The 26,943-nt window shown below is 37.0% G+C and overlaps 1 protein-coding gene across 22 annotated transcripts in view; it reads left to right on the top strand.

Annotated features, from left to right (window-relative positions):
* The window catches only part of nbeaa (neurobeachin a), a 157,116-nt gene that overhangs the window by 117,224 nt on the left and 12,949 nt on the right, over positions 1-26,943 (top strand). For 6 of the 22 annotated variants that reach the window (XM_046860587.1, XM_046860584.1, XM_046860589.1 and 3 more), the window contains 18 exons: positions 197-414; positions 2,487-2,640; positions 3,132-3,155; positions 3,543-3,614; positions 4,784-4,964; positions 6,246-6,370; positions 6,744-6,851; positions 7,361-7,529; positions 8,780-9,236; positions 11,320-11,474; positions 13,079-13,205; positions 14,749-14,868; positions 20,488-20,621; positions 23,889-23,950; positions 25,464-25,528; positions 25,695-25,803; positions 25,959-26,125; positions 26,722-26,846. In XM_046860587.1, coding sequence (XP_046716543.1) covers positions 197-414; positions 2,487-2,640; positions 3,132-3,155; positions 3,543-3,614; positions 4,784-4,964; positions 6,246-6,370; positions 6,744-6,851; positions 7,361-7,529; positions 8,780-9,236; positions 11,320-11,474; positions 13,079-13,205; positions 14,749-14,868; positions 20,488-20,621; positions 23,889-23,950; positions 25,464-25,528; positions 25,695-25,803; positions 25,959-26,125; positions 26,722-26,846 — 2,572 coding nt within the window. The remainder of the gene's footprint in view (positions 1-196; positions 415-2,486; positions 2,641-3,131; positions 3,156-3,542; positions 3,615-4,783; positions 4,965-6,245; positions 6,371-6,743; positions 6,852-7,360; positions 7,530-8,779; positions 9,237-11,319; positions 11,475-13,078; positions 13,206-14,748; positions 14,869-20,487; positions 20,622-23,888; positions 23,951-25,463; positions 25,529-25,694; positions 25,804-25,958; positions 26,126-26,721; positions 26,847-26,943) is intronic. The other 16 variants (XM_046860595.1, XM_046860598.1, XM_046860597.1 and 13 more) reach the window with 11 other exon arrangements.

The following is a 26,943-nucleotide window of genomic DNA, read 5'->3' as shown; positions in this document are numbered from 1 at the left end:
AATGGTGAATTAGTGAACGTGATGAAATCTTTTTTATAATTTGTGAACAAATAAATATTTATAGTTGTACCAGTTTTGATAAGTAAATTGCAGTTAGACTTTCCTTCACAAACCTTTTGTGTTTCTTTGATCAGTGTGTTGAAATGAAGAAAAACAATGAATAAATTGAGTGAACAGTCAAGTGTTGTACCTGCAGGCTCTGCACGGGCGCTCAGGCAGTCAGATGGAGCGGGATCTGCGGGTTGATCTTGGTTTCAGAGGTATGCCCATGACTGAGGAGCAGCGGCGGCAGTTTAGCCCTGGACCGCGCACCACCATGTTCCGTATTCCAGAGTTCAAATGGTCCCCCATGCACCAGCGCTTACTCACAGACCTGCTGTTTGCCCTTGAGACAGACGTGCATGTCTGGAGGAGGTGAGTGCTCTTACTCTGTTTTTTCCTCCATCTGTCCTGGCAACACATCAATCATTTTACAGATTCATTATCAATTCAAGAATCCACAGGATTGTTTTTCTGTAGGGATGTGTATATGGTCAAGGACAAACTTTTTTTGTAGAAAATAAGAATGCAGTTCAATGCATAATTAAAACATACTCTAAAATTAAAACAGATTCTATAACCTTTATATAAGGAATAATAAATGTACTATTGTGCAACAAGGGACAATTATTTAATGAATACCATTGCTTGTATTACTGGAAAAAAACAAAACCAATGTTGTATTCATTGTAAGTAGGCATTAGCTTTTGCGTCTATTCAGCTGATATAGTATAGGCTGTATACTATATACAGTTTGTGTGCTCCTTTTGAAGTGGCTCTCTACAGAAATATAAATTATGTAAATTATGTCGATTGTCAGTATTCACACTTATCTTTGATAGTTTACATTAGGTCTAGCAAAAAATTTTTAGCTCACTCTAAATGTGTGAAACTGGATATGCCTATGCTCATAATCCATTCATCCAAAATAAATATCCCCCTCTCTCACAGCTAACACAGTTTTGTTTTCATGAGGACCAAATAACTGCCATGAAGATTCAAGATGAAGTTATTAGGAGGACAAAAGCTGGAGAAAATGATAAAACATAAATTATATGACAGCACTGTGAGATTTATTATACAAAGACAGAAATATAAGGTAGATCTCAGCCACCACAGAGATTGTGGTGGCTGTGACAGGAGTGCTAAAGCAAGAAGTGCAATTGCGAGAGAAATTGGCAAATTTTCAGATACAACACTAAAAGAGATACATAGCTTACTGGCTGAAGTGGGAGTATAGACCTCAACAATATTATCAGCACTTCACACATCTGGTCTTTATGGGAAAGTGACCAGAATAAGCCACTTCTTAGAAAGGACTTGATAGAAAATCTGAGAGCTTTTGATGTGATCCGATGAAAATAAGTTGAGTCACTTAGTCTAAAGCCAAAGCAAAATGTTTTGTGCAAACCAAAGACAGACAACACCCACATAGCACCATTCCTCTGATCAGGCATGGTGATGGCAGCCTAATGTTCTGTAGCTACTTTTCAGCAAGACGAATTAAAAAGCTGGTTGCAATCACAGCAACATAGACCGAACCGAAAAAGTAGCAAATTGCTGAATGCCTGAGTTAAAGCCCAGATTTCAATCCAATTAGAAATTTGGGGCATGACCTGAAAATTGCTGTCCACCAACATTCTCCTTCGTATTTGGCAGTGTTGGAGAAAAGGTGCATTGAGTAATGGAAGAAACTGCCAAAGTGATAGAGTGCAAGGCTCATAGAGACGCATCAGAGACAAGTCAAATCTGTCGCTACTGCAAAAGGAGTATTCACACAGAGGGGTGAATACTTAGCAATTTACATAGATATATAAAAAATATAATTCCATTCTGTTATAACTTAGATTTTGCAATACAGCAGAAAGAAAAAGACAAAATTGTAAATGAGGCATGAGGGTGTGTTCTATAGGCATTGTATATATAAAATAATAATGTATATTTTTACATATTTTATTTCACCTACATTAAATATTTAATAAATAAAATAATAATAATTATTATGTGTGTGTATATATAATAAATATAATAAATTATTTTCAGTGGAGTTTTTTGGGTTTGTTTATAACTGAGTAAAGAAAGGATGTCACAAAACAAATGTGTGTTGCGTTGACGGTTTTAATTTTGCCCTTTTGTATTTATTTAGTTATATTTTAAATGAAAATGTATAAACAGACATAAAAAATTAAGCCTTAATATTTGTGCAGTTAAAATGTATTTGTGTTAACGGTTTAATTTGACAGCCGTAATATATGTTTTTTAATATAAATATTATATATTATTATTAATATAAATAAGATTTATACAAGATTACATTTTTTGAAAAAGGATCTGATATACATTTTTTTCGGTGTGTGTGTACTGACAACGATTCAGTTGTTTGTATTTTGGTGTATATACTGTAGTATGTCTTACTTTTTATTTATCTCCTGCTTTTTGTTGTGCAGCCACTCAACTAAATCAGTCATGGACTTTGTGAACAGCAACGAGAACATTATATTTGTACACAACACAATCCACCTCATTTCTCAGATGGTCGATAACATCATTATCGCCTGTGGAGGGATCCTGCCTCTGCTCTCGGCTGCCACTTCCCCTTCTGTAAGTGTTACCACAGCGCCACCCACAGGCTCATCCTTTACTCTAGGCAGCGTGTGCTTGGTTTTGTAATCCTGAACCACTGGTCGAAGGATAGTTCCTGACAGATGGAGTATGACAGGCTGATCATTTGCATTCATTTTCTTGATAAATGTGAACAGAGGAATGCATTTCATAGTACTTCAGATTCTGAGGTAGAGTCTGTGTTTGTACTCTATGCCTGTAAATTTTTCTTTGCCTTTACAGTTATGGCTTCTTTGGCAGATTTTTTTAATGCAATGATTTTTAATTAATACAAAACATGTTAGATCATCACTCAAGGTGTAGTCTGGAAGTAAACTCCTCTGTTTCATCTTTTTAGTGCTTTTTTACTATTTGTTTTCTAAAATCCAATCTGTTTCATAACAATAAAACAGTTTTTAGTTTTCTGTTTCTTTATGTTTTTGAATCTTTCTCTTATCTTTTTCTCTCTTTTTTGTCTTTTGCATGGGCAGAGTTCTAAGGTTAGTGCAAACCCTGTAAGTTTCTATTATGTTATACTAATTTATTATTTATATTCATTTGGTTTTTATTGCTTTCAGTTTAATCTAATGTGATTAAACTTATTTCAGTTTATTACTTTATGGGTAATTATCTGTACTAATTGCTGCAATTAAATATATGTTTGAATATGCTGGTGTACATGTCTGTTTGCTGGCATGGAATATGGATATTTGATCTCCTGATCTCTGCTTCTGCCTCTTTTCCATTTCCATCATTTTCAGCTCCTTATTTCATATACACACTATCAGAGTATTAAAAATGTGTGTCTACTGCACATGCAAGTGTGTCCATATCTGCTGAGCTGTGTGTGTGTGTGTGTGTGTGTGTGTGTGTGTGTGTGTTTTGTGGTGTGGTTGATAAAGAAGCAGCCCTGGTCTCAGATTAAGGGCAGTGAAGTGAAGCCCCTGCCAGGGAGCTCCTCCTCAGGGGGAGAGGTGGGTGAATAATGGAGTAAAAACCCACAATACATATTTAGCACTAGTCTTCAGTCATCTATTACATAAAAGTTCTATTTCATTATTTTCAGCATGTGTGGTTTTCATATGATAAGTGTTCTTCTCTCTACACTTTAAAGGCTTGTTTTTAATTAAGTAAATGGCTGCTAAGTTTAATTACCTCACTTATAAATGGAAATGTAAGCACTATTGGTTATTCATTTCCAATTGCAACATAACAGTTAACCTACTGTTAGCTAGCATGTTACGGACTCTGGCTAGCTAGATGTGGCTAGCTACTGTCATCAAATAGCGTTTCTTGAATATTTCCCTAATTCTTTACTGAGTACAGTCTGGGGCACTTTTGGTGGGTAACAAAGGGATGCCTTCCTTCTCTTTTCTAATAGAATAAAACATTAGGATAACATGTGTACATTTTTTAGTGATCCATACAAGTTGCTGAAATTTTGTTTAGTGAAATAAACAAACCTTAGGACTGGAGGAAACATCTTGACTTATGATAACAATGTTTTTGGCAGAACTTGAAGGCAGCATTAGCTGACATATGCTATGTTTAGAATGGAAAACCTTAGTTAATGTGGTTAAATAAGGACATGCCAGTGTGGGTGTTTTGTTTTTGTTGCTGTGGTTTTCTGTTTGTTTTGCTGTTGCAAATTTAAAAATAGTGTAAATTATAGCCTTAGCTAAAATGAAAGCATTCCCTGAATATTTAGCACCTTTGAATACTGAGTAACCTCTTTAAACCCACTATAGTGGAACGTTTACACAGTATTGTACTGAACAAGTTGATGAGGTTCAGCAAACCAGCACACTGCACTGCCTGTTCACTCAGCACACTGGTCATTCTGTAGATTCAGACAAAGGGTTTTTAAAGCTTCACCCAGACTGTTCACTCACCTGCCCACCTTTAACAGGCACCCCCTGTTGTGTGTATGTATGTGTGTGTGGACCAGGGAATATACCCTGACTGCTTCCTGTCATGCATGTTTATCCCAACTGCATTTGAATCATTCACTCATTTTTTTATATCAGCAATTTGTAATTTGTGATATTCAGAACTTACTTCTTTGTGTGTGTGTGTGTGTGTGTGTGTGTGTGTGTGTGTGTGTGTGTGTGTGTGTGTGTGTGTGTGTGTGTGTGTTTGATAGACGGAGCTAGAAAATGTGGAGGCCACTCAGGGCATGTCGTCTGAGACAGCTGTGACGTTCCTCAGCAGGTTGATGGCCATGGTGGATGTGCTGGTATTTGCCAGCTCCCTAAACTTCAGTGAGATTGAGGCTGAGAAGAACATGTCCTCCGGAGGCTTGATGCGACAGTGCCTGCGTCTAGGTGTGTGTGTGTGTGTGTGTGTGTGTGAGTGTGTGTGTGTGAGTGTGTGTGTGTGTGTGTGTGTGTGTGTGTGTGTGTGTGTGTGTGTGTGTGTTAAAACAAGATCAAAACCTACCTGAACATAACAAGAACAATTACCATTCTAGTGTTTTTTAATTCTGATTCAGTGTGTGTTGTATTCCACATTGTGTGATGCCCTGCGAATCATACTCAACTATTAACAACAGTGCTAGCCCTGCACACAAGTACCATAAGTAACTGTTTTTTTTAGCAAAATGTCGTACTGCAACATATGGTATTGCGGTTTTCTGGTATCACAGGAAATTTGTTTAGTGTGAGGGAACTAGGGCTACTAGATTCCTGATCATTTAAATGATTTCTAATGTCTAGAAATGAACTCTTCACCTTTTGCATCTAAATAAAGTCTGAGACCACTAATAATAAGTGAAAAAAAAAGATTGGTATTTGGTGTGCTCCCATTTTTCCTTTTTCTGTGTACTGCCAGACTGGCAAACAAGTCCACAACTTGCAAGACTCAAGAGTTTGAATGGCTAATAGTGCAGACTTAAAAAAATAAAAATAAAAATAAAATAGAATATTGAAGCAATTCAATATTTAAAAAGTACTATTTTTATGTTTCAAAGTGTTCTGTTTGTATTTTCATTGTGTTTTTCGACCTTTGGATACTACTGTAAGTGCTCAGTGATCTGGATAATGCTGAAAATCTACAATTGAAAATAAAGGGATAATCATATATAGTCTTTTAAGTTTGACAGAATTATTGTATTCATAAATATATCAGATTTAGAAGGGAGGCCAAGTTTCTTTTGGAATTGTAATGAAATATTTAAACATGATTTTTTTTTTCTTTTTTACTTTCTGGATTAATGAGACTTTCTGTAACTTTACTGAGATGCATACAAAAGAAAATTTCAGTTTAGGAAATTCTGTAGTTTTTAAGGAATATAAAAAAAGATACCACACATTTAAAAATGTTATATGAACCAATGTGTGTTTCTAAAAAAAAAATATATATATTTTTATATATATATATATATATATATATATATATATATATATATATATATATATATATATATATAAAAGGAACACGTGAATGCTGTGCTGCTGTGGGGTGTGTTGTCCTTTTCCTCCTACACTTTGACTGAAAGAGACTAATGATTGCCTATTGCTCATGTCTCTTTTCATCCCACTCTGTTTCTTTCTCTCTCTCTCTCTCTCTCTCTCTCTCTCTCTCTCTCTCTCTCTCTCTCTCCCCAGTGTGCTGTGTTGCTGTGAGGAACTGTCTGGAGTGCCGGCAAAGGCAGAGAGAGCGAGGCAACAAGTCGTCACTTCCTATCAGCAAGACACAAGACAACCTTCAGAGTACAGCTGCCACCAGCAAGGTGACATTTCACTCACACACATACACACACTCTCTCACACACACACACACACACACACTGTTTTGGACACTAGAAAACAAATACCTTTAGGCATTTTCAAGGGATTTTCTCTGAGAACTGACTGTTTTGTGCAGTTAAAAGTGTGTCGGATTAATTGAAATGAGAGACTGTGGATGTATCTTCTTCTTCTTCTTCTTTTGGCTGCTCCCATTAGGGGTCGCCACAGCGGATCATCCATCTTCATACCCCCCTGTCCTCTACATCTGCCTCTTTCATACCAAATACCTGCATGTCTTCCCTCACTACATTCATAGGTGTAAGACAGGGTTTAACAGTTGGCTTTCTGCTCTGCTGTGTTGTCTTTTGGGTACAGAGCGCCATAGCGAATGTCCCTCGTAATCTCTCACCTATTAAGGACCCTGACAGATTGCTGCAGGACGTGGACATCAACCGTCTGAGAGCTGTCGTCTTCAGAGATGTGGTAAGATGTGTGTATGATTGATGTGTGTGTGGAACAGCTAGAAAAAAATAGAAAGGGATGTCAGGGTTTGATATATGTATCTTTCCTTTAGATAGATTTGATCTTTAGTATATGTGTCACTGAACCTGTGAATTTCACCAGAGTGTGTGTGTGAGAGGGAAAGGGGGAAAGAGAGGGAAAGAGAGGGAAAGAGAGGAAAGTTTATGATGTGTATGTTGAGAGTAGTTTCCTGAATAACAGCCTTTTTTAAGAGCTGTTTTTGAGTATTGAAGGTGAAAATGTTCTTCGCCTCAGAAACGGCAACATCTGACCAATTAAGTAAACAAGATATCATTAACTGCATGGTATACCTAAGTATGGATAAATGCCCTAGCATTTCAGCAGTGAATATGGCTAGGTTTGATTAGCTTACTTACGTGCAAATTGTGGACAATACCCTTAGTATGAGTCTTTCTATAAATAGGCATGATATACTGTATGGAAAAATGTATGTGTTTGTGTGTGCGTAGGATGACAGTAAACAGGCTCAGTTCCTGGCCCTGGCTGTAGTTTACTTCATTTCTGTCCTCATGGTGTCCAAATATCGGGACATCCTTGAGCCACAGCGGGAAATTGGCAGGTCCAGCAGCCTATCAGGAAGGAGCATACGGCAAGAAATTAATTCCCCCACAAGTACAGGTAAACCTAAACACATTTCCACCTTCCTAATGGACTCTGCACACCTCTGTCCACTGCAGTGTCTATGAGGCAGCATGTGTTTGTTTGAATGTTTTCTTAACTGTTGATTAGGTATGTGTATGTAACCTTGTTTGTGTGTGTGTGTGTTGGTGTGTAAAACCATCTCACTTTTGATGGATAAGTGCATTGTCACATTCTATTATCTGCTAGCCATAATTCTCAGTTTGGTGGTTTGATTTATTATCTCATGTTTCCTCCTTCACCCTTTCTCTCGCTTCTTCCCTTTTTCTCACTCACTGATTATAAAGTCATATGCCTTCAGGCTAGATGCATGATAGAGACACAAATCCAAATAATCATTTATCACTGAAGAATAGCTGCAGACCTGGTGGTTCATAAGCATTATCTGAACCCAGTATGCTACGCCGAATGAGCTTTTTAAACTTGTAAAGACTTTTGTAAGTGTCCAGCAGTATTCAGCTTCAAAATTCCAGCCAGATGCAAATTCCACCACCATGCAACCTATCAGTTTAAAACCTTTCAATCATACATCATAATCTTGCTGAATTAATTATATATTAATAGATGTACTTATTAAATGATGTACTTATATTTATAAAAATTACCTGCATGCAGTTCACACTGGTGAGGCTACCAGAATAAATGAATAATATAGAAACAAGATGAATTAAAGACTTAATAATAATATGTACACTTTAGTCATAAGTTTGTGGACACTTGACTATCACACCAATCTGTTTGCCCTTTCCAACTTTGTTAATATACACAGTTGAAAGCATTAAGTATAGAAGTAGTGTAAAAGTATTGAATACACTAATGGGTTTAAACCTGTAAATCCAGCATGACATTTCTCCTAGTGAAAATAAATTTTAGAATGTTTTTTGAAGGCAAAGTGGTTTAAGGCTTCTTTTATTTCTTTTGGCTGTTTAGAAAGCAGAAGAGCGTGATGGTCAACTGGCCACGTAGCATACATTGTATATTAATTATATTAAGGTTGTTGGTTTAGAACAGAAATGTTTGTGAAAATTGGCGAAAAAAGGAATTTTCCATCTTTGCATTTGTTTTGATTTAGTTGTTTGGGTTCCACAAAACAATTGTGAGGACATGATGTGTGAAAAAGGTCATGGTGTAAGAATCAGTTACTTTATATAGAGTTGTGGGCTGCAGTTTTTATGCTGTAACAGTGAGTAAAAACATATTGATATTTTTAACTGTGTGTGTTGGTGTAGAAAACCCCTCTTCATTCTCAGACAGCAGTCGGACTGAGCGCCCATTGGAGGATCTGCCCCTGGAGTCGTCACTGCCCCACACTGACTCAGGTATTGGGGACGAGCAAGTGAGCGGCACCCTCAATGGCTCTGACCTGGGAATTGCTGTGTCAGGTGCAGGAGGAGGCCCAGACGCCATGAGTGAGCTCCTGTGCACACTTTCAGCAGAGGTTCGCAAGTCCCACGAATCTCTGCTTGAGTCTCCACTCTGTGCGGACCCGCTTAAGCCAGCCACATCAATCTCCAGCATCAGCCATTCCAGCAAGGGCATCAATGTTAAGGAGATCCTCAAGAGCTTGGTGGCAGCACCAGTGGAAGCCACTGAGATGGGTCCTGAACCTCAGCCTTACCATCCTGACCCAGCACTGAAGAGAGAGGCAGCCACCATGCTGCCCATGCAGTTCCATTCTTTTGACAGGTGATGAAGCTTAAAGAACATCAGTCTTGCACCATTGCTTATGCTTTATGTTCAGACTGCAACCTGAGTTCTATAAAACATAAAAATAATGATTGAGATTAATCTCAGTTCAGAGGTCCACAGCTGGACAGTAAGCTACTGTAAAACTGTAAAAGTTACTATGAAAAACGATACACATACTCACTACTTTAGACACATTGCCTTAAAAGTGCAATTTGTGATTGTTTTCCTTGGATTAGATTGCTAATAACTTAGAAAGTATCTAAACCATGTTTTTAAATAATAATTTAACAGGTGTATTATGTGGGTAAAGTGTTAATGTGGGTGAGGAAACTGTTCGGTAAACAGTAGTCTAATCCCAAATGTCTGTCTGTGTGTTCACATAAGCCTCCTATCAGTCATTTAATAAATGCCCCTTCTGTTTTTTCCAAACCAGTCTGTTCAGAAAGGAAACATGGCAGAAACCTGCACTCATCACCATCAGCAAAAAAAACCACACTACTTCCAAAACAATTATAATTGGTAACTTAAAAAGTAAGATTCCTTCTGGACAGGTGTAAAAACCCAAACCATATAAACAGTTTGTATGGCCAATTTGCTTAAGAAATGTAGTGTATAAATTATTTTTGGTAGATTTTTGCCTAATTTTCCTGATCAGGTAAAGCAAAGCTTTGGATGACCCATTTTACTTACAGTATATATGTAGAGCTAGCACTTAAGTTACCAATGCCAACTAGCTAACACCAGTACCAATAGTCAGTTAAAAAAGTTAATGAGAGGCTATAGTCTTCTTTTCTTCTTCTTTCCACTGTTCCTGTTAGGGGTCGCCACAGCAGATCATCTGTCTCCATACCCCCGTCCTCTACATCTGCCTCTTTTAAACTAACTACCTGCATGTCTCCTTCACCACATCCATAAAATACCTCCTTGGTCTTCCTCTTTTCCTCCTTCCTGGTGGCTCCATCCTCAGCATTCTCCTACCGATATACCCCATGTCCCTCTTCTGCACATGTCCAAACCATCTCAGTCAGGCAATCTCTCTTTTTGTCTCCAAAATGTCCTACATGCACAGCCCCTCTTATAAACTAATTTAGTCTCTCTCAATAAAAATCTTAACATATTCAGCTCTGCTACCTCCAGCTTCACCTCCTGTCTTTTAGTCAACGTCTCTAAACCATACAACATCGCAGGTCTCACCACAGTCCTATAAACTTTCCCTTTCACTCTTGCAGATACTCTTCTTTCACAAATCACATGAGAGGTTATAGTACTGTACCTAATTAACTCTAAGTGCTTCAATCTCGACTTATCTTGAATATTTTCCCTTACATTAATATGCCTTTTTATTTAATTAATTTTGAAGGAAAAATGAATGAAACATTGATCATATTGTCATGATACTGTATGTTGGATACAAGATGTTTATTAATATTACACTTTGCTTTATTAAATCTATTTCTACAGTTCTATGTGTTTGTACTTGTCCTAAAATATGACCCTAACCATGATAAAGTTTTAAATAGAGTCATGGTCAGCTCTGGCATTATTTTCCCTGCATTTTGAATTGTACTAATTGTTTTATTATTATTTTGTTTAATAGCTATTTATATTACAGACCACACAGAATATGCGCTTCAGTCGACTATAATCTGCTTTATTCTCGCTGATTTGAAAAATGCTATAAAGAAAAAATGTTTTAGATTATACAGTACATCTTTTATGAACTTCTTAAATATAAATAATTGAGAGTAAAAGGTTAATATTTTATCTAAATGTTTAACAGACAATATGTATGGAGTCCTTAAGGTATGTTTTAGTCGCTTATTTGCTGCTTGTCTGTCTGAGGCTGGCCTGTACTGTAACTATTGATATTCCAAATGCTGTTTTCTAGCTTTAGTGTGTACCCAGACAGGCAAGCTGATGATTTAGGGATAAAGCTAACAATTTTAATTCAGGAAAAAAGAGCTTTTCTTTCTGAAAGACACTCATAATTACCTAATGGATTTTTTTTACCTAAAATACTTGTGACAGTGTAACCCAAAGCAAACCCAATTATGATGTATGTAAATGTGTTTACTCACAGGAGTGTGGTTGTACCAGTGAAAAAACCTCCACCTGGAAGTCTGGCTGTAAATACAGTGGGCACACCCACCAGCAGTGCCATCCCCTTCTCCGGCAGCACACCAAACATCTTTGCTGCTGCCAGTGTCACACCTAAAAGCATGATCAACACAACAGGTACACTCACCCCGAGGAGTCATGCATTCCTTTTTTTTTCTCTTTTTCTCAAGATCACAACTTTTATTTTATGGTGATCTTGACATGTTTGTATTGTTCTGGAGGCAACTAAAGCGTAGTGCAATCATGATAAACTAAATTATTTTTATTTTGATCTGGGACTCACTGAAGCTGTACAAAAGAACCCTGTGTCTGTCAGTGACTGGCAGCTTCTACTTGAGTGTCTGACAACCCACAATTATAAATGCATATAATTAATGTTAATTGGAATCAAATGACAATTTCAGACAATTTCATTTACTGGAACAGTAAATTCATGCTGCGTAGGTTTTGATCTTTTTATGTGCTTCTTTATTTTTAAATACAGCTAAAGGGGTCTCTGGCTGAAAGAGGTTTGAGAAACGTCTTGCTGTGCAGTACTGTATAAATGAGCATTTTAGTTGTTGTTCTTGTGATTAAATTACATTAACAGTTTTTATGTCACAAACAATAAAATGACAAGATCAAAAGAAAACATGAAGGGTAAAAAAATAATGCATGGCTTCTAAGGACATCCATGGATTTTGAATTCTAGACACTTTTTAAAAAAGAGTTTATTAATAAAAAAGAATTTTAAAAAAGTCTTAAGCATTGCGCCGCTTACTAATAATAGTAATAATAGAACTGATTTAAAGTCTCCATCAATATCACAAATCAGATTGACTTCCACATGGAACAATACGATTGATCACCATTAGGCCTCTGAGCAAACTGGAGCAAATGGTGCTCGCTGGTGCTGAGAGATATTGTTGTATCCTCAATACATCTTATTACAAGTGCAAGTTCAGTCCATCTGTTTTTAACTGCATGGCCTCATTGGTTGTTATAGTAACAATGCAGACATGAACATTCTGAATAGTGTCTGGCAGACAGAATTCAGCTAGTGTTTTAGCTACTAACACTGATACTTTGCTGTGGATTATGTTGCATAATTCAGTTCTTTATTGCCTTTAGCCACACAAATATTGCTTTCCTACACTGTACAGGCTTTATGCCACTTATCTTTATCATTCTTTGCTGCAAGATAGATAGATAGATAGATAGATAGATAGATGGATAGATGGATAGATGGATAGATAGATGGATAGATAGATAGATGGATGGATGGATGGATGGATGGCTCAATCAACAGAGAGAAATTCATGAAGGAGGAGGCATGCACTGTCACTGAAATTAGGTATGCCAAAAATGGATTCCATCAGCTGTGCAGGAAGCACAGTAACATATAAAAGCATGGGCAATACATGCTAGAACTATTGAATTTTGCAAACTAATATACACTCCTGCAAGTGGAAGTTAATAATGCAATAACATTTTTATAGTTCTAATGTACAATAATTGCTTTGTTAAGACAAGCATATGAAACACGTTATCAAATACACTCAAGGTGTCAAGGAGTCTCCAGGTGATTAAAGAAGGTTGTAAGGAAATATGCTACAGGAGAATATTTATGTATTTTGGATCATTACCATGCGAGTGTTGCTTGAATGGTGATGTACTAGCCACGTGTCAGCCTTAGTGTAATCCACTGTGTTTTGCTCAAAGTTAGTGTGACTGTTTTGCAGGTGCCACAGACTCTGCCTCGTCCTCCTCTGCCTCATCCTCCAGCTTTGTGAACGGTGCTACCAGTAAAAACCTTCCTGCTGTGCAGACCGTGGCACCCATGCCCGAGGACACAGTGGAGAATATGAGGTATGTGCCACTTTCCCACATCTCTTCATATCTGCACATTTTTACTCACCTCCATTCTTTCCTTGCTTTAACAAGGTTGTTGCTTTTTAACTCTTCTTGCTATTTTTTTTTTATGCATTTTTGCTTAATTTTACACCACACAACACCACATATTTTCTCTACTCGTCCTGTCTGTCAGCTGGTTTCAGTTTCTACAGTTCCTTTTTTTAAATTTACATTTCAACCTTTCTGTTTATTATTCACTCTCAGCTTCAGCCCCTTTATACAATCACATTCCGATGAAAGCAGGGCTGACACATTTATTGTGTGTGACAGAAAGCTGTCAGACATTGTGGGAGTGTTCATATTTTTCTTCACAGTGTAGCTGCTCTGTATATCCTCCACTAGGTGGCGGACTTAAATACGTCTAACAACAGTAGAATATGTACAGTATGTGTATATTGTTTGCCTGTGTGAATGTTTGTGGAATAATAAACTTATGGTGCCTGCCAAAAAATTTATTGTTTTTGAGAGACACATGCATGTTTCAAACGAATATACAGTTAAAATGGAATATAAACATATTAACATTACACTTTGTTTTCATTGAAAAATCCTCGTTTAGCATGAATAACAGCTTTACATGCTCTTGGAATCTTAAAAGTTGTTTTTTCCAAACATTTTGCTAAATACTTTCCATGCCTCTGGTAAGGCTTGCCAAAGGTGTTCTTTGTGGCCTTGTGATCCATTTTATCCCAGAGCAGTTCAATAAAATTTAGTGCCAGAGATTTAGCTGAACATTGAACATGATCAATAACATTCCAGCCAACTGCTTGCTCTCTAAATAATACTTACAGAGCTTGGACGTATATAGTACATTGTCTTGTTTTTTGTTGAAGTTGCTTCTAAGTAGTCACAGTCCAGGCTGAATTGCATGGGGTTGAAGCATTGAATGGTAGCCATCTTGGCTCAGTTTTCCCTTCACCTGGTAGAAGTCTCCAACCTTTCCTGCTCCAAGACAACTCCGAACCATTAAGCCTCCACATTCATGTGTGACTATGGGTGTAAGGCAGCCTGGAAACATCTCTCCAGTTCTCAGTCTTGTAGAATTCTTCCATTAGAGCCAAACGCATTGAATCAGTCCACAGAATTGTCTTCCAGCTATTCACTCTCATATTATTTTGTGTTTTTGTATTCTACCTAGTTTGTTGCATATAAACAAAAGGAACATGCACATGTCTCAAAAACAATAAAAGACTAAGTTTTTCCACACTTTTGTCAAGTGCTGTAAATATATAAAAAGTATGTATATTGATTAGCATATAGTAATTATGCTATATTAATTATTTTTTGTTACTCTTTATTAAATTAAAGTTATTACAACATTTATATTTGTATTTATTCATATGTAAATCTAAATATAGTAGAAGTCTGATTCCTTTTATCTGGGCAACATAAGCCTTTAATAAATCTGAACAAAACAAGCAGATCTCATTATCCCCTTATGGTGTATATCAGTATAGTGCCTGTAATTGCTGTGTGTTTGTGCCCGTTTGTATTGCAGTGCCTTTTGTGAGGTGGACCCATGTCCACTGCGAAGTGGGTTGACCCCTGCAGAGCTCAAATCCTTTAGCTCACTGGCAGGATTCCACACAGCTCCCAGAGATGAGGGACAGTTTCTTAGGCAAGAAAGCATCGACAACAATCAAAACAAACCTAACCGCTTCCACCTCCTTCTCACTTTCTCATCCTCTCATTCTCTCTTATTTTCTTTCTTTCATAAAGTAGAGTCTAAGCTTCACTACCCAGAACTGTTTATCTTGTTATTTCTCAAAAGTGAATTATTACTGCATATTCATTATGAGAATTCATTTTTTTTTTTTTATTATTATTAAAATATTTTACATTTGAACGATATTATTACTACATTAGTGCATACATTATATTTTGTATTTATAATTTCAAAGCATTTGCTCAGGAGTCAGGTAAAATTGTTATTAAGGCTTAGTAAGAAGCCTTTAGACTGAGACTTTTCCAGCAGCCTATTGGCAAAAACACTAAAGCTCATGACTAACTACTTATAAATCATGACCTAAAAGTAAGATGCTGTGAAGTTTTTCCATATATTTTGAAACTTTTTTAAACAGTTGTAAGGTTAGAAGTTTAAATATGTCTTGACGGATCTGCAAAATATCAATATATTAAAAAAAACAGAGGGATTTAATACTGCCCTGTGGAAAATATTTAACCTAGCACCATAATGACTTTTCTACCGTGTGCTAATTTTTCTTGTTTTTCCAAAAATCTTTAGCAAGATATGCAGTAATGGCAATTTAATCAATAGAGATCATTTTACATAAATCTTCCTACATATATTAATTTTATATAATATAATTATTGTAATACATGCAGTTCTAAGAATTACATTGATATAAAATGATCTAAATTGCTTACATAATAATTAAATATTGACAAGTCCTGTGTTTGAATATAGCAACAATTCTCAAAGTTTTAAGCAAATTAATAATAAAAAAAACATACTGTATGTGTGTGTGTGTGTGTGTGTGTGTGTGTGTGTGTGTGTATATATATATATATATATATATATATATATATATATATATATATATATATATATATATATATATATATATCCCTGTGTAAATAATCATCTTGGCTCCAATTAGATCTGCAAGTCTTCAATTCAAGTGTCTATTAAATGCACATGTGAAGCTGAATTCATTTTTGAGTTCATTTCAAGTAGCAGTACAAGATGTTTATAAATGTATAAAGTACTATTTGGCAAGAGTCATAACAGTTCTTGGTAAATGATACACACTATACATACACTCTCTCAAACACCCACACCACATTCTGCTCTGCACACATTCTCTGTCCTGATACTCTTATGTCTCAGGGAGGTGGATGCTGATGGTGCAGTGCTGCACTGTACTGCTTTGTGCTTCTCTCATCTCTGAGTCAGTTCCACTCTACAGTGCAGCCCAACACAACTACTCAGTTGAAGAAACAGTTTTTCTCAGTTTTAGAAACGTTTGTATGGAACAGGTTGGCACAAACTGCATGCCAGCACAATTTTATTTTTAAGTTAATTAAAGAGTTAAGTGGAATGAAGTGTATTTGAATAAGGTGTGGACTCTGACCCTCCAGGACTGTTAGCTTTTAGATAGCAAAGGCCCCTGTGTGTTTAGTAAGAATGCTTATTCACTCTCCTTAAAACTTCTGACCCTTTTCTGGGCTTTGTGTCCCTATATACCCCATTGAGCCTAGTGCTGTGTGTGTCCAGCAGCTGTAGTGTAGGAAAGCTTGTAGGGGTGAAAGTATTTTTCTTCAAATTTTGTTATTGAAATATACAGTAGTCTGTGCAAAAATTGGCTAATTATCTAACTAAAACAATTATGATGCTTTCTGCTCTGAGAACGTATTTCAATAAAGCTTGTGTGTGAAGCCTTTGCCTTTTGTTGATAAGAAAATCCAGGTCTGGTGTTTGTAAGCAGTTTTAAAAGTACACTGACCCACTCTCATTAACTAGAATGAACTCTCATTCTAACCAAACAGTAACAAAAAGTATGTGCTGTAGTTTGTGAATTATACAGTAGTACAGAATTATACGTAGTACAGTGAGGGGAAAAATATATTTGATCCCCTGCTGATTTTGTATGTTTGCCCACTAACAAAGAAATGATCAGTCCATAATTTTAATGGTAGGTTTATTTACATTTACATGCGGCATTTAGCAGACGCCCTTGTCCAGAGCGACGTACAAAAGTGCTTTGAGTCTCTAGCAATGATTGAATCTACACTGGAACACTAAATTACAAACTTAGGATAATTCAGCCTTCAACTCTATTGAGTTTTTTCTTTTTAACAACGCAAACTTGGAAAGTGTTAGTTTAAGTGTTTACGTAAGAGGTGTGTCTTCAACCATCGCTTGAAGATAGACAGGGACTTCTGTTCGGACATCATGGAAAAGTTAATTCCACCACCTCGGTGGCAGTACAGAAAAGAGCCTTGAAGTATACTTACCTCTCATTCTGAGAGAAGGTGGTACCAGTGGAACAGTGATAGAGAATCTCAGACAGTGTGGTGCAGTGCGAGGTGTGATGAGGTCTCTGAAGTAAGATGGTGCTCGTCCATTTTTGGCCTTGTAAACAAACATCAGTGTTTTAAATATGATATGTGCAGCTACTGGAAGCCAGTGGGGGGAGCACAGCAGTGGGGTGGTGTGGGAGATCTTGGGCAGATTGAACACAAGTGACATTTAATTTTTTTTTTAATTGATTTGCATTTTAATGATTAAAATAAGTATTTGACCCCTTTTGCAGAACATGACTTGGTATTCAATCACAGAGGTCAGACGTTTTTGTACTTGGCCTCAGTAGGGATTTTGTCTTACTCCTTTTTCCAGATCCTCTCCAAGTCATTAAGGTTTCGATGCTGACGTTTGGCTACTCGATCCTTCAGTTTCCTCCACAGATTTTCTATGGAATTGCGCTAGGCCACTCCAGGACCTTAATGTGCTTCTTCTTAATCCACTCTTTGTTGCCTTGGCTGTGTGTTTTAGAATTAATACCCATCAATGACCCATTTCTAATGCCTTGGATGAGGAAAGGAGGTTCTCTCCTATGGCCCTGTCTATGGTTTCTTTGATGCGGTGCAGTTGTCCTGTCCCTTTAGCAGAAAACCACCCCCCAAAGCATAATGTTTCCACCTCCATGTTTGACAGCGGGGATGGTGTTCTTGGAGTCATAGGCAGCGTTTCTCCCCCTCCAAACACAGCGAGTTAAGTTGATGCGAAAGAGCTTGATTTTGAGCTTATCTGACCACTTTCACCTAGTTCTCTGAATCATTCAGATGTTCATTGGTAAACTTCAGTCTGTACATGTGCTTTCTTTAGCACCTTGCAGGCGCTGCAGGATTTTAGTCCAGCACAGCGTAGTGTGTTACTAACTGTGTCTTGGTGACTATGGTCCCAGCTGCCTTGTCCCATGTAGTTCTGGGCTGATTCCTCACCATTCTTCTGATCATTAAAACTTCACGAGGCGAAATCTTGCATGGAGCCCCAGACCGAGGAAGATTGACAGTTATTTTGTGTTTCTTCCATTTACGAATAATCGCACCAACTGTTGTCACCTTCTAACCAAGATGCTTGGCGATGGTCTTGTAGCCTATTCCAGCCTTTTGCAGGTCTACAATCTTGTCCCTGACATCCTTGGACAGCTCTTTGGTTTTGTCCATGGTGGAGAGTTTGAAATCTGATTGATTGATTGCTTCTGTGGAAAGTTGTCTTTTGTACAGTTAACAAGCTGAGATTTTGGAGCACAGCTCAGCTCTCTACCTCTATAAAATACACCTGGGATCCAGAAATCTTGCTGACTGATGACTTGCTGGGATCAAATTCACTCATTAAAATGCAAATCAATTTATAACTTTTTTGAAATGCGTTTTTCTGAATTTATTTTTCTCTCACTGTTCAAATAAACCTACCATTAAAATTATAGACTGATCATTTCTTTGTCAGTGGGCAAACATACAAAATCAGCAGGGGCTTAAATAATTTTTTATTTAAGATACCATCACGGTATCTATGCTGGGTCCACTCTCAAATGCCATTTTTTATTTCTTATATGTAATGAATTCTTCAAGACTAAGACAAATTAGCATTTTGCTTTGTTCTGCATTTTTCGTTGTTAAACTGTATCAAGCTACTGCACTATACCGCATTTGTTTTGTTAATAATATTTACCAAATCTGAAATATTAATGTTTATAAGTGTAAGAATTGCAATGATGTGCAAATTTCATAAACCAATATTTTATTGAAATGAAAACATATCAAATATTTGATCTGGGGAAATGTACTATTTTAAGGAAAATTAAATAAATGTTGGGACATGTCTAAAGTTTTAGAAAAATGTTTTTGTCCTATTCATGACTGATAGAGGATGCTAAGTCCTGGGTACGCTTTGTTGTATCCATATGCATTGATGCACCTCCATACTATCAGAGATGCAGGCTTTTAAAGTGAGTGTTCATTAGCCGATAGGACATGGCAACCATGTTTTCCAAAAATAATTTCATAATTTGATTTGTCTGACCACAAAAGAGTTTTCCAGTATGCCTCGAACCATTTAAAATAACATTTGACCCAGAGCAGATGCTGGCATGTCTGTATCATGTTCACATATGTTTTTTCTTTGTATGATAGAGCTTTTATCCGCATTTGTGGATGACATGGTGATAAGTCCAGTGTTCTCAGACACTTCATTCTGGAGGTATTTTTGAGTCCATGCAGTATTTTTCAATACAGGATCATGCTTGTTTTTGATGCAGAGCTGCCTAAGGGGTCTAAAGATCACAAGCATCCAACATAGATTCTCACCCATGTCTCTTGTGCACAGACATTATGATATTATGTACTGTAGATGGCAAGATATTTGAAGTCTTGACAATTTGATGTTGTGAATCATTATTCTGAAATTCTTGATATTTTTAATCCACAATTTGTAGATGCAGTTTTTGACAGATTTGTGAACCTCTGCCCATCTTTGTTTCTGAAAGACTCTTTTGTGGCCCTGTTCTAACTTTTCCTCCTGAAATGGTACATTTCCTCAGTCAAATTGTATTTATTTTTTTTGTGTTCTATTGTGAATAAAATATGGGTTTATGTAATTTACAACTCAGAGCAGAGAGTTTGTTTTCTACACATTTTACCCAACTTTTATTTTTTAAATTGGGGTTGTACGTTGTTGCATATCAATTCAAAAGACAATGTACAGATCCTACATTAATAAATACATGGTGTCATATAATTAGTATGACACCATAATTATAAGTGATTAGGGCTATGGGCATGATTATGGGTGTGGTTATTAGCCACAGTTACACAATAATATTAGAAAATACATTTGTAGACACTGTGTTTATCTGAGTGAGCCAATGAAATTATTTGGTTCTTTCTAACAATTTGCCAAAATTGTGTTAATACTGCTCTTAAACATTTACACATTACACATTTTACACATTACTAAGGTGCACAGATATTTTAAAGGGTCAAAATATCACTATTGAACCTTATCATTTCAATGTCTTGTGGACATGAACGTTAAAAAACAATGTTCCGCAGAATAGTTTGAATGTAAGCTGTTGTAGATGGAGTGGACTCAGACATTTTAACCTGTCTGTATCTTTAAACTGTACTTACAGGAATCTTTACTCTCCCTTTACTGTGATTCATAACAACATTGCTGCCTCTCTGTGTTTCTTGTCCTCTGTTTTTCCTGTAGTATTACCACTAAGTTAGAGCGTGCACTGGAGAAGGTCGCCCCCCTCCTGAGGGAGATCTTTGTGGACTTTGCACCCTTCTTGTCCAGGACACTTCTCGGTAGCCATGGGCAAGAGTTGCTGATTGAAGGTACAGGTGCTGTATTGTGCTTCCTTTTTCCTCTATAGCTGGCGTCTCTGTGGAGTCCCTCACTGTCTGCAGTGTGTGTGTACGTCTGCTGCCTCATACACACACAACCCCATGGACCAAGTATGAGGAAAGGAGAGATACAGGCTAGTGCTCCTTAGCAAACAAAGAGTGAGCTAAAACAAAGATCTTATATGGAGAGAAAGCTGTATACATTTAACCATCATGTGTTCTTCACTGGCAGTTTGATTTAAAGTCTATATGTTTGGGCAAGTGTAAATTGTTATGACAAAAAAATTATGATTTGTAATGAGAAAAGACTCAGAAACAAGTTAGAGATACAGTGAGGAAAATAAGTATTTGAACACCCTGCTATTTTGCAAGTTCTCCCACTTAGAAATCATAGAGGGGTCTGAAATTGTCATCGTAGGTGTGAGACATAATCTAAAAAAAAATAATCCAGAAATCACAATATATGATTTTTAAACTATTTATTTGTATGATACAGCTGCAAATAAGTATTTGAACACCTGTCTATCAGCTAGAATTCTGATCCTCAAAGACCTGTTAGTCTGCCTTTAAAATGTCCACCTCCACTACATTTATTATCCTAAATTAGATGCACCTGTTTGAGGTCGTTAGCTGCATAAAGACACCTGTCCACCCCATACAATCAGTAAGAATCCAACTACTAACATGGCCAAGACCAAAGAGCTGTCCAAAGACACTAGAGACAAAATTGTACATCTCCACAAGGCTGGAAAGGGCTACGGAGAAATTGCCAAGCAGCTTGGTGAAAAAAGGTCCACTGTTGGAGCAATCATTAGAAAATGGAAGAAGCAAAGCATGACTGTCAATCTCCCTCGGATTGGGGCTTCATGCAAGATCTCACCTCGTGGGGTCTCAATGAACCTAAGGAAGGTGAGAAATCAGCCCAGAACTACACGTGAGGAGCTGGTCAATAAACTGAAAAGACCTGGGACCACCGTTTCCAAGGTTACTGTTGCTAATACACTAAGACGTCATGGTTTGAAATCATGCATGGCATGGAAGGTTCCCCTGCTTAAACCAGCACATGTCCAGGCACGTCTTAAGTTTGCCAGTGACCATTTGGATGATCCAGAGGAGTCATGGGAGAAAGTCATGTGGTCAGATGAGATCAAAATAGAACTTTTGGGTCATAATTCCACTAAACGTGTTTGGAGGAAGAAGAATGATGAGTACTATCCCAAGAACACCATCCCTACTGTGAAGCATGGGGGTGGTAGCATCATGCTTTTGGGGTGTTTTTCTGCACATGGGACAGGGCGACTGCACTGTATTAAGGAGAGGATGACCGGGGCCATGTATTGGGAGATTTTGGGGAACAACCTCCTTCCCTCAGTTAGAGCATTGAAGATGGGTCGAGGCTGGGTCTTCCAACATGACAATGACCCGAAGCACATAGCCAGGATAACCAAGGAGTGGCTCTGTAAGAAGCATATCAAGGTTCTGGCGTGGCCTAGCCAGTCTCCAGACCTAAACCCAATAAAGAATCTTTGGAGGGAACTCAAACTCCGTGTTTCTCAGTGACAGGCCAGAAACCTGACTGATCTAAAGAAGATCTGTGTGGAGGAGTGGGCCAAAATCCCTCCTGCAGTGTGTGCAAACCTGGTGAAAAACTACAGGAAACATTTGACACCTGTAATTGCAAACAAAGGCTACTGTACCAAATATTAACATTGACTTTCTCAGGTGTTCAAATATCTATTTGCAGCTGTATCATACAAATAAATAGTAAAAAAATTATACATTGTGATTTCTGGATTTTTTTTTTAGATTATGTCTCTCACAGTGGACATGCACCTACGATGACAATTTCAGACCCCTCTATGATTTCTAAGTGTGAGAACTTGCAAAATAGCAGGGTGTTCAAATACGTATTTTCCTCACTGTAATACACTAGATGTAGATGTGATTAGATAGATAGATAGATAGATAGATAGATAGATAGATAGATAGATAGATAGATAGATAGATAGATAGATAGATAGATAGATAGATAGATAGATAGATAGATAGATAGATAATGATATGATGTAATAACTTCAAACTAAAGTAAGCTGGAGTAGAACAACATTTTTGTTTTCCCACTGTCCTTTGTCTTGGTCACAATCTGTCTCTCACAGTGTGTCTCTCTCTGTGTCTCACACCTCCATCTCCTGCCTTTATTTTTTTAATCTCCTTTTTGTCTCTAATATTCACCATTATCAGAGTCCTCCCAGGCTGCAGTGTATGTAGTTTCATCTTGTTTTGATTGCTTCGTCCTGAATGTTTGTCTTAAATGGTTGTTTTTATGGTATATGTTGCTTAAACACCGCCAGAATATACAGATCATAAGTAACAACATACCATATGTACTATATTAGAAACAATAACCTTGGCGACTTGTCAGCATGTTAAAAATTATGCCAATTATGTCAAAACAGTCATATTAACTTAGCAAACTCAGTATTTTACTAGTCTTCACATCTGAGTACTGTCGCATATAATTGCCACAAGATCAAATAGTGGCCCTTTCGGTTTTCATCAGGCCAACACATCCTCCAACACGTTTATCAATTACATTCATTACTGATTTAGTAACTGGAATGTATAACATAAAGCTAATACTAGAAATAATGTAATATAGAAAGTGGAGGACGTGTGTGTGTGTGTGTGTGTGTGTGTGTGTGTGTGTGTGTGTGTGTATACAGTATGTGTGAGAAAGAGAATCCAAGTACATTAATATAGCAGGACCTTGACACTGTGCTAAACAAATAATTTCATCTTTAGCTATTACACTGAAAAAGAATTTCATTTCAAAATGTCATTGCTTAAAGGGAAATCTATTCCATCTCAATCTCAGGGTTTCTCTAAAATATGTGAAGCATTCTGTTACATCAATATCCCCTCCAGGCCAGTATAGAGAGTAGGTATAGAGAGTTCAAAATTCTGTTTAAAAGTACAAACCGAAAACTGTAATTTATCATATAAATACAGGCTGAGCTTGCTCATTGCTCATTGCCACTACGGGAACATGACAGAACTGGCATTATATTTTTGTTGGGATAATGTCCCATTGTGAATAAATAACAATCACCTGCCCAGCAATGCCGAACTTATATAACCATGGCTATAGTATAGAAAGTAGTATTTCACTAATAATAATAATTATAGTAATGTTTTCAAAAATAACTCTGTGTTTTTCCATGCGTGTCTGTTAAATTTTGTCTTTTTGCTATTTTTCCACTGCAGGTCTGGTGTGTATGAAGTCCAGCACATCAGTAGTGGAGCTGGTGATGTTACTGTGTTCACAGGTAAGAGTGCAGTTGTTACTGACTCCACTACCCATGATTCAATGGGTAGGTTTGCACCACACCTAAAAAATTCTAGGTTTCATACATACATGCATACAGTACCTCAGCCACTATTATGTACATATGCACATGGCTGTGATGCAGGCGTAGATAATACAGTATTACTGTTAGTGCAGTATTGCTTTTAAGCTCCAGTTTTATAAATTATGAATTCATATAAAGTAACAGATATTTTGAACGTAATATGAACAAATAATCTTTGAAAATATAATATGAAAAATAACCAATAAACATCACACTCTCTAATAGCCCATTGTTTAGCTGACTCACAATGATTTATACATTACTGTGTAAAGGTGCATCTGGTGAAATTTAGATTCTTTTTCTTCTTTTTTTATCTTTATCTCCATCTGGCAAACTTTCATATTTGACATGTCCAAATGATGTCACTGATGTCACTAAATCTACTGTATTAATAATTTGGGGTGCTGCTAGAATTTCACATTTACGTAGCGATACATTTTAAATCAAATTATTGGCTCAAAACAGTAATAAAGTTTTTCTTCCTGCAGCAGTACTTAGTCCTTAGTAATTAGCCCTTTCTTCCTAAATAAATAAATACAGTTTTTTTATTTTATATGTTTTTAGACAGGTAATATTCCTAGTCTGTGTCCTAATGAACCACTATCAGGATGTATTTATTGATAGAGACTTCAACGCACTTTCATAGGTCGCTGTGGATAAAGGCATCTTCCAAATGTCTTAAATATAAACAAAGCTAACAGGAAACGTATGTAGCTACAGAAACAAGGATTTGTAAATGATTTTGTAAAAAAAAAATATTTTCTTACCTTGAGCTGATCTTGTTCCACATTGTGCTCATTAAACAACAGTTTTAACTCTAAAAAATAAAGCAGTAGCAGGTTATGCTTGGTTTAGCCCTCAGCAAACTACTGATGTTTATGGCCTTAAATAAATCCCAGCTCTCCAGTTCTCACTTGGTTCTTGACTCTTGATTCTGAGTTTGTACCATCATTGTCTTCTCTCCCCTCCTCCCCTCTTTTCCCATCATCCTTAATGCCTTCCTCTCCTAGCAGATAGTGTTACACTGGTTCTACAATGGCCCTCCATTAGATTCTCTGGGGGATGAAACCGAACCCAGAATATTGATCAGCAGGAAGGGATGGTAACTAGAGCTTCTGATGTGTCCTTCTAGAAGCATCAGCAACCCAGACTAAAAGCTTTCTGTGCCTTCCTGCCTTTTCTCCTCATCTGCTGCTAACATGGCAAACAGCCATTCTGCACAGATTGTCAATATGTCTGCTGTTTTACAGCACATAACCGAAGGCTTAGTCCAACTGCATGTGCATTTTTTTTTTGTATTTTCAATTTTGTAACTTTTACCCCTTGCATACAATGATTGAAAGCAGTCCATGGATGTAGCTATTTAGACTTTACGGCTTAGTATAATTTAGTCTAAAAATGACTACAAACTATTTATTTTGTGTTTCAGGAGTGGCAGAATTCCATTCAGAAGAATGCAGGCCTCGCCTTTATTGAGCTTATTAATGAGGGCAGGTAAGAACACATGAACAGTGGAGTTTTTGTGATTAGTACACTATGCAAAATTAAAATTCATTCTTTGGATTTTGAATTTGTCATTTTTCTGTCCCAGAAATGTCCCTGAATATGAAGCCTTTGGTAGTTTCTTGTTCTTGCTGTCTAAAAGCTTTGTATGTTTCAGGCTGTTGTGCCATGCCATGAAGGACCACATTGTACGAGTGGCCAACGAGGCGGAGTTTATCCTCAACAGACAGAGGGCCGAGGATGTTCACAAACATGCAGAGTTTGAGGTTAGCTGATGTGTGGGGCTGTGTTTTTACTGTGGCTGTGTGTTTGTTCTTGTATTGTATACGTGTGTCATTTGCGAATGTAAAAAATAATCAGATTTTAAAGACATGCTTTCAATGTAATACAAATCAAAAGTTTTATTTTCCTGCTCTTTCAGTCCAACTGTGCTCAGTATGCAGCAGATCGGAGAGAAGAAGAGAAGATGTGCGATCACCTGATCAGTGCTGCTAAACATAGAGATCATGTGACTGCCAACCAGCTAAAACAGAAGATCCTCAACATCTTGACTAATAAACATGGAGCATGGGGTACCATGGCACAGAGGTATGATTAAAGCAGCTCTTTGATTTGCAGTTACCTGACAGAGGAGGTTTACTGCAGATATTATACATTCATTATGTTTATTGCACAAGTATATTCATTATTCATAATAACATAGAGCCCGTCTCTGATGTCACTGTCATTTATAGCCTGCTTGTACCAGCTGAAAAGATGATGCATTAAAATATAAGAATAATAGGAACAGAAAAAGTTAAGAAAACCATTATATAAGATGTACATTTTATGCACATCAGCTTTACTAATTTCGTTTTTTTTATTTTAGTAGATAATGGTTTGGTGGCTAGACATCATACCAAAACCATAGACTTGATTCAAGGAATTTACTGAATTATTTGTTTGGATTTTAATGAAAGCATGTTGCTTTTTTGTATTGCTATTTTAAATGAAAAGTGAAGGTTTTTATAATAATTATGATAGCAACCTGTATAGAGGCACATATGATCACACTTTTAATACATTTAAAAAGCAAATTTTGCAACAGTAAACTGTGAACCGAAACTCAAGGAAAGCAATGACTTTTAGGCTACTATTTTGAGTCACTTACTATAACGTTTTCATACTCCTTCCTCCCTCTGCAGCCATTTGCTTGATTTCTGGCGTTTGGACTACTGGGAAGATGACCTACGCAGGAGGCGAAGATTTGTTCGCAATGCATTTGGCTCCACGCACTCCGAGGTGTCACTCAAATCACTGGAGGATTATGGTCAGTGCCTTTATTTCACTGTTTCTACTTAAACTGTCTGTGCTTTTTATAAACTACATGGAAATATATTCTATGTTTAATTTCTTTGCCTTTCCTC

This window comes from Silurus meridionalis, chromosome 11 (assembly GCF_014805685.1).
Source record: "Silurus meridionalis isolate SWU-2019-XX chromosome 11, ASM1480568v1, whole genome shotgun sequence".
NCBI classification, from domain to species: domain Eukaryota; kingdom Metazoa; phylum Chordata; class Actinopteri; order Siluriformes; family Siluridae; genus Silurus; species Silurus meridionalis.
The sequence above is the reverse complement of the archived record's forward strand: the minus strand, read 5'-3'. Positions and strand labels throughout refer to the sequence as shown.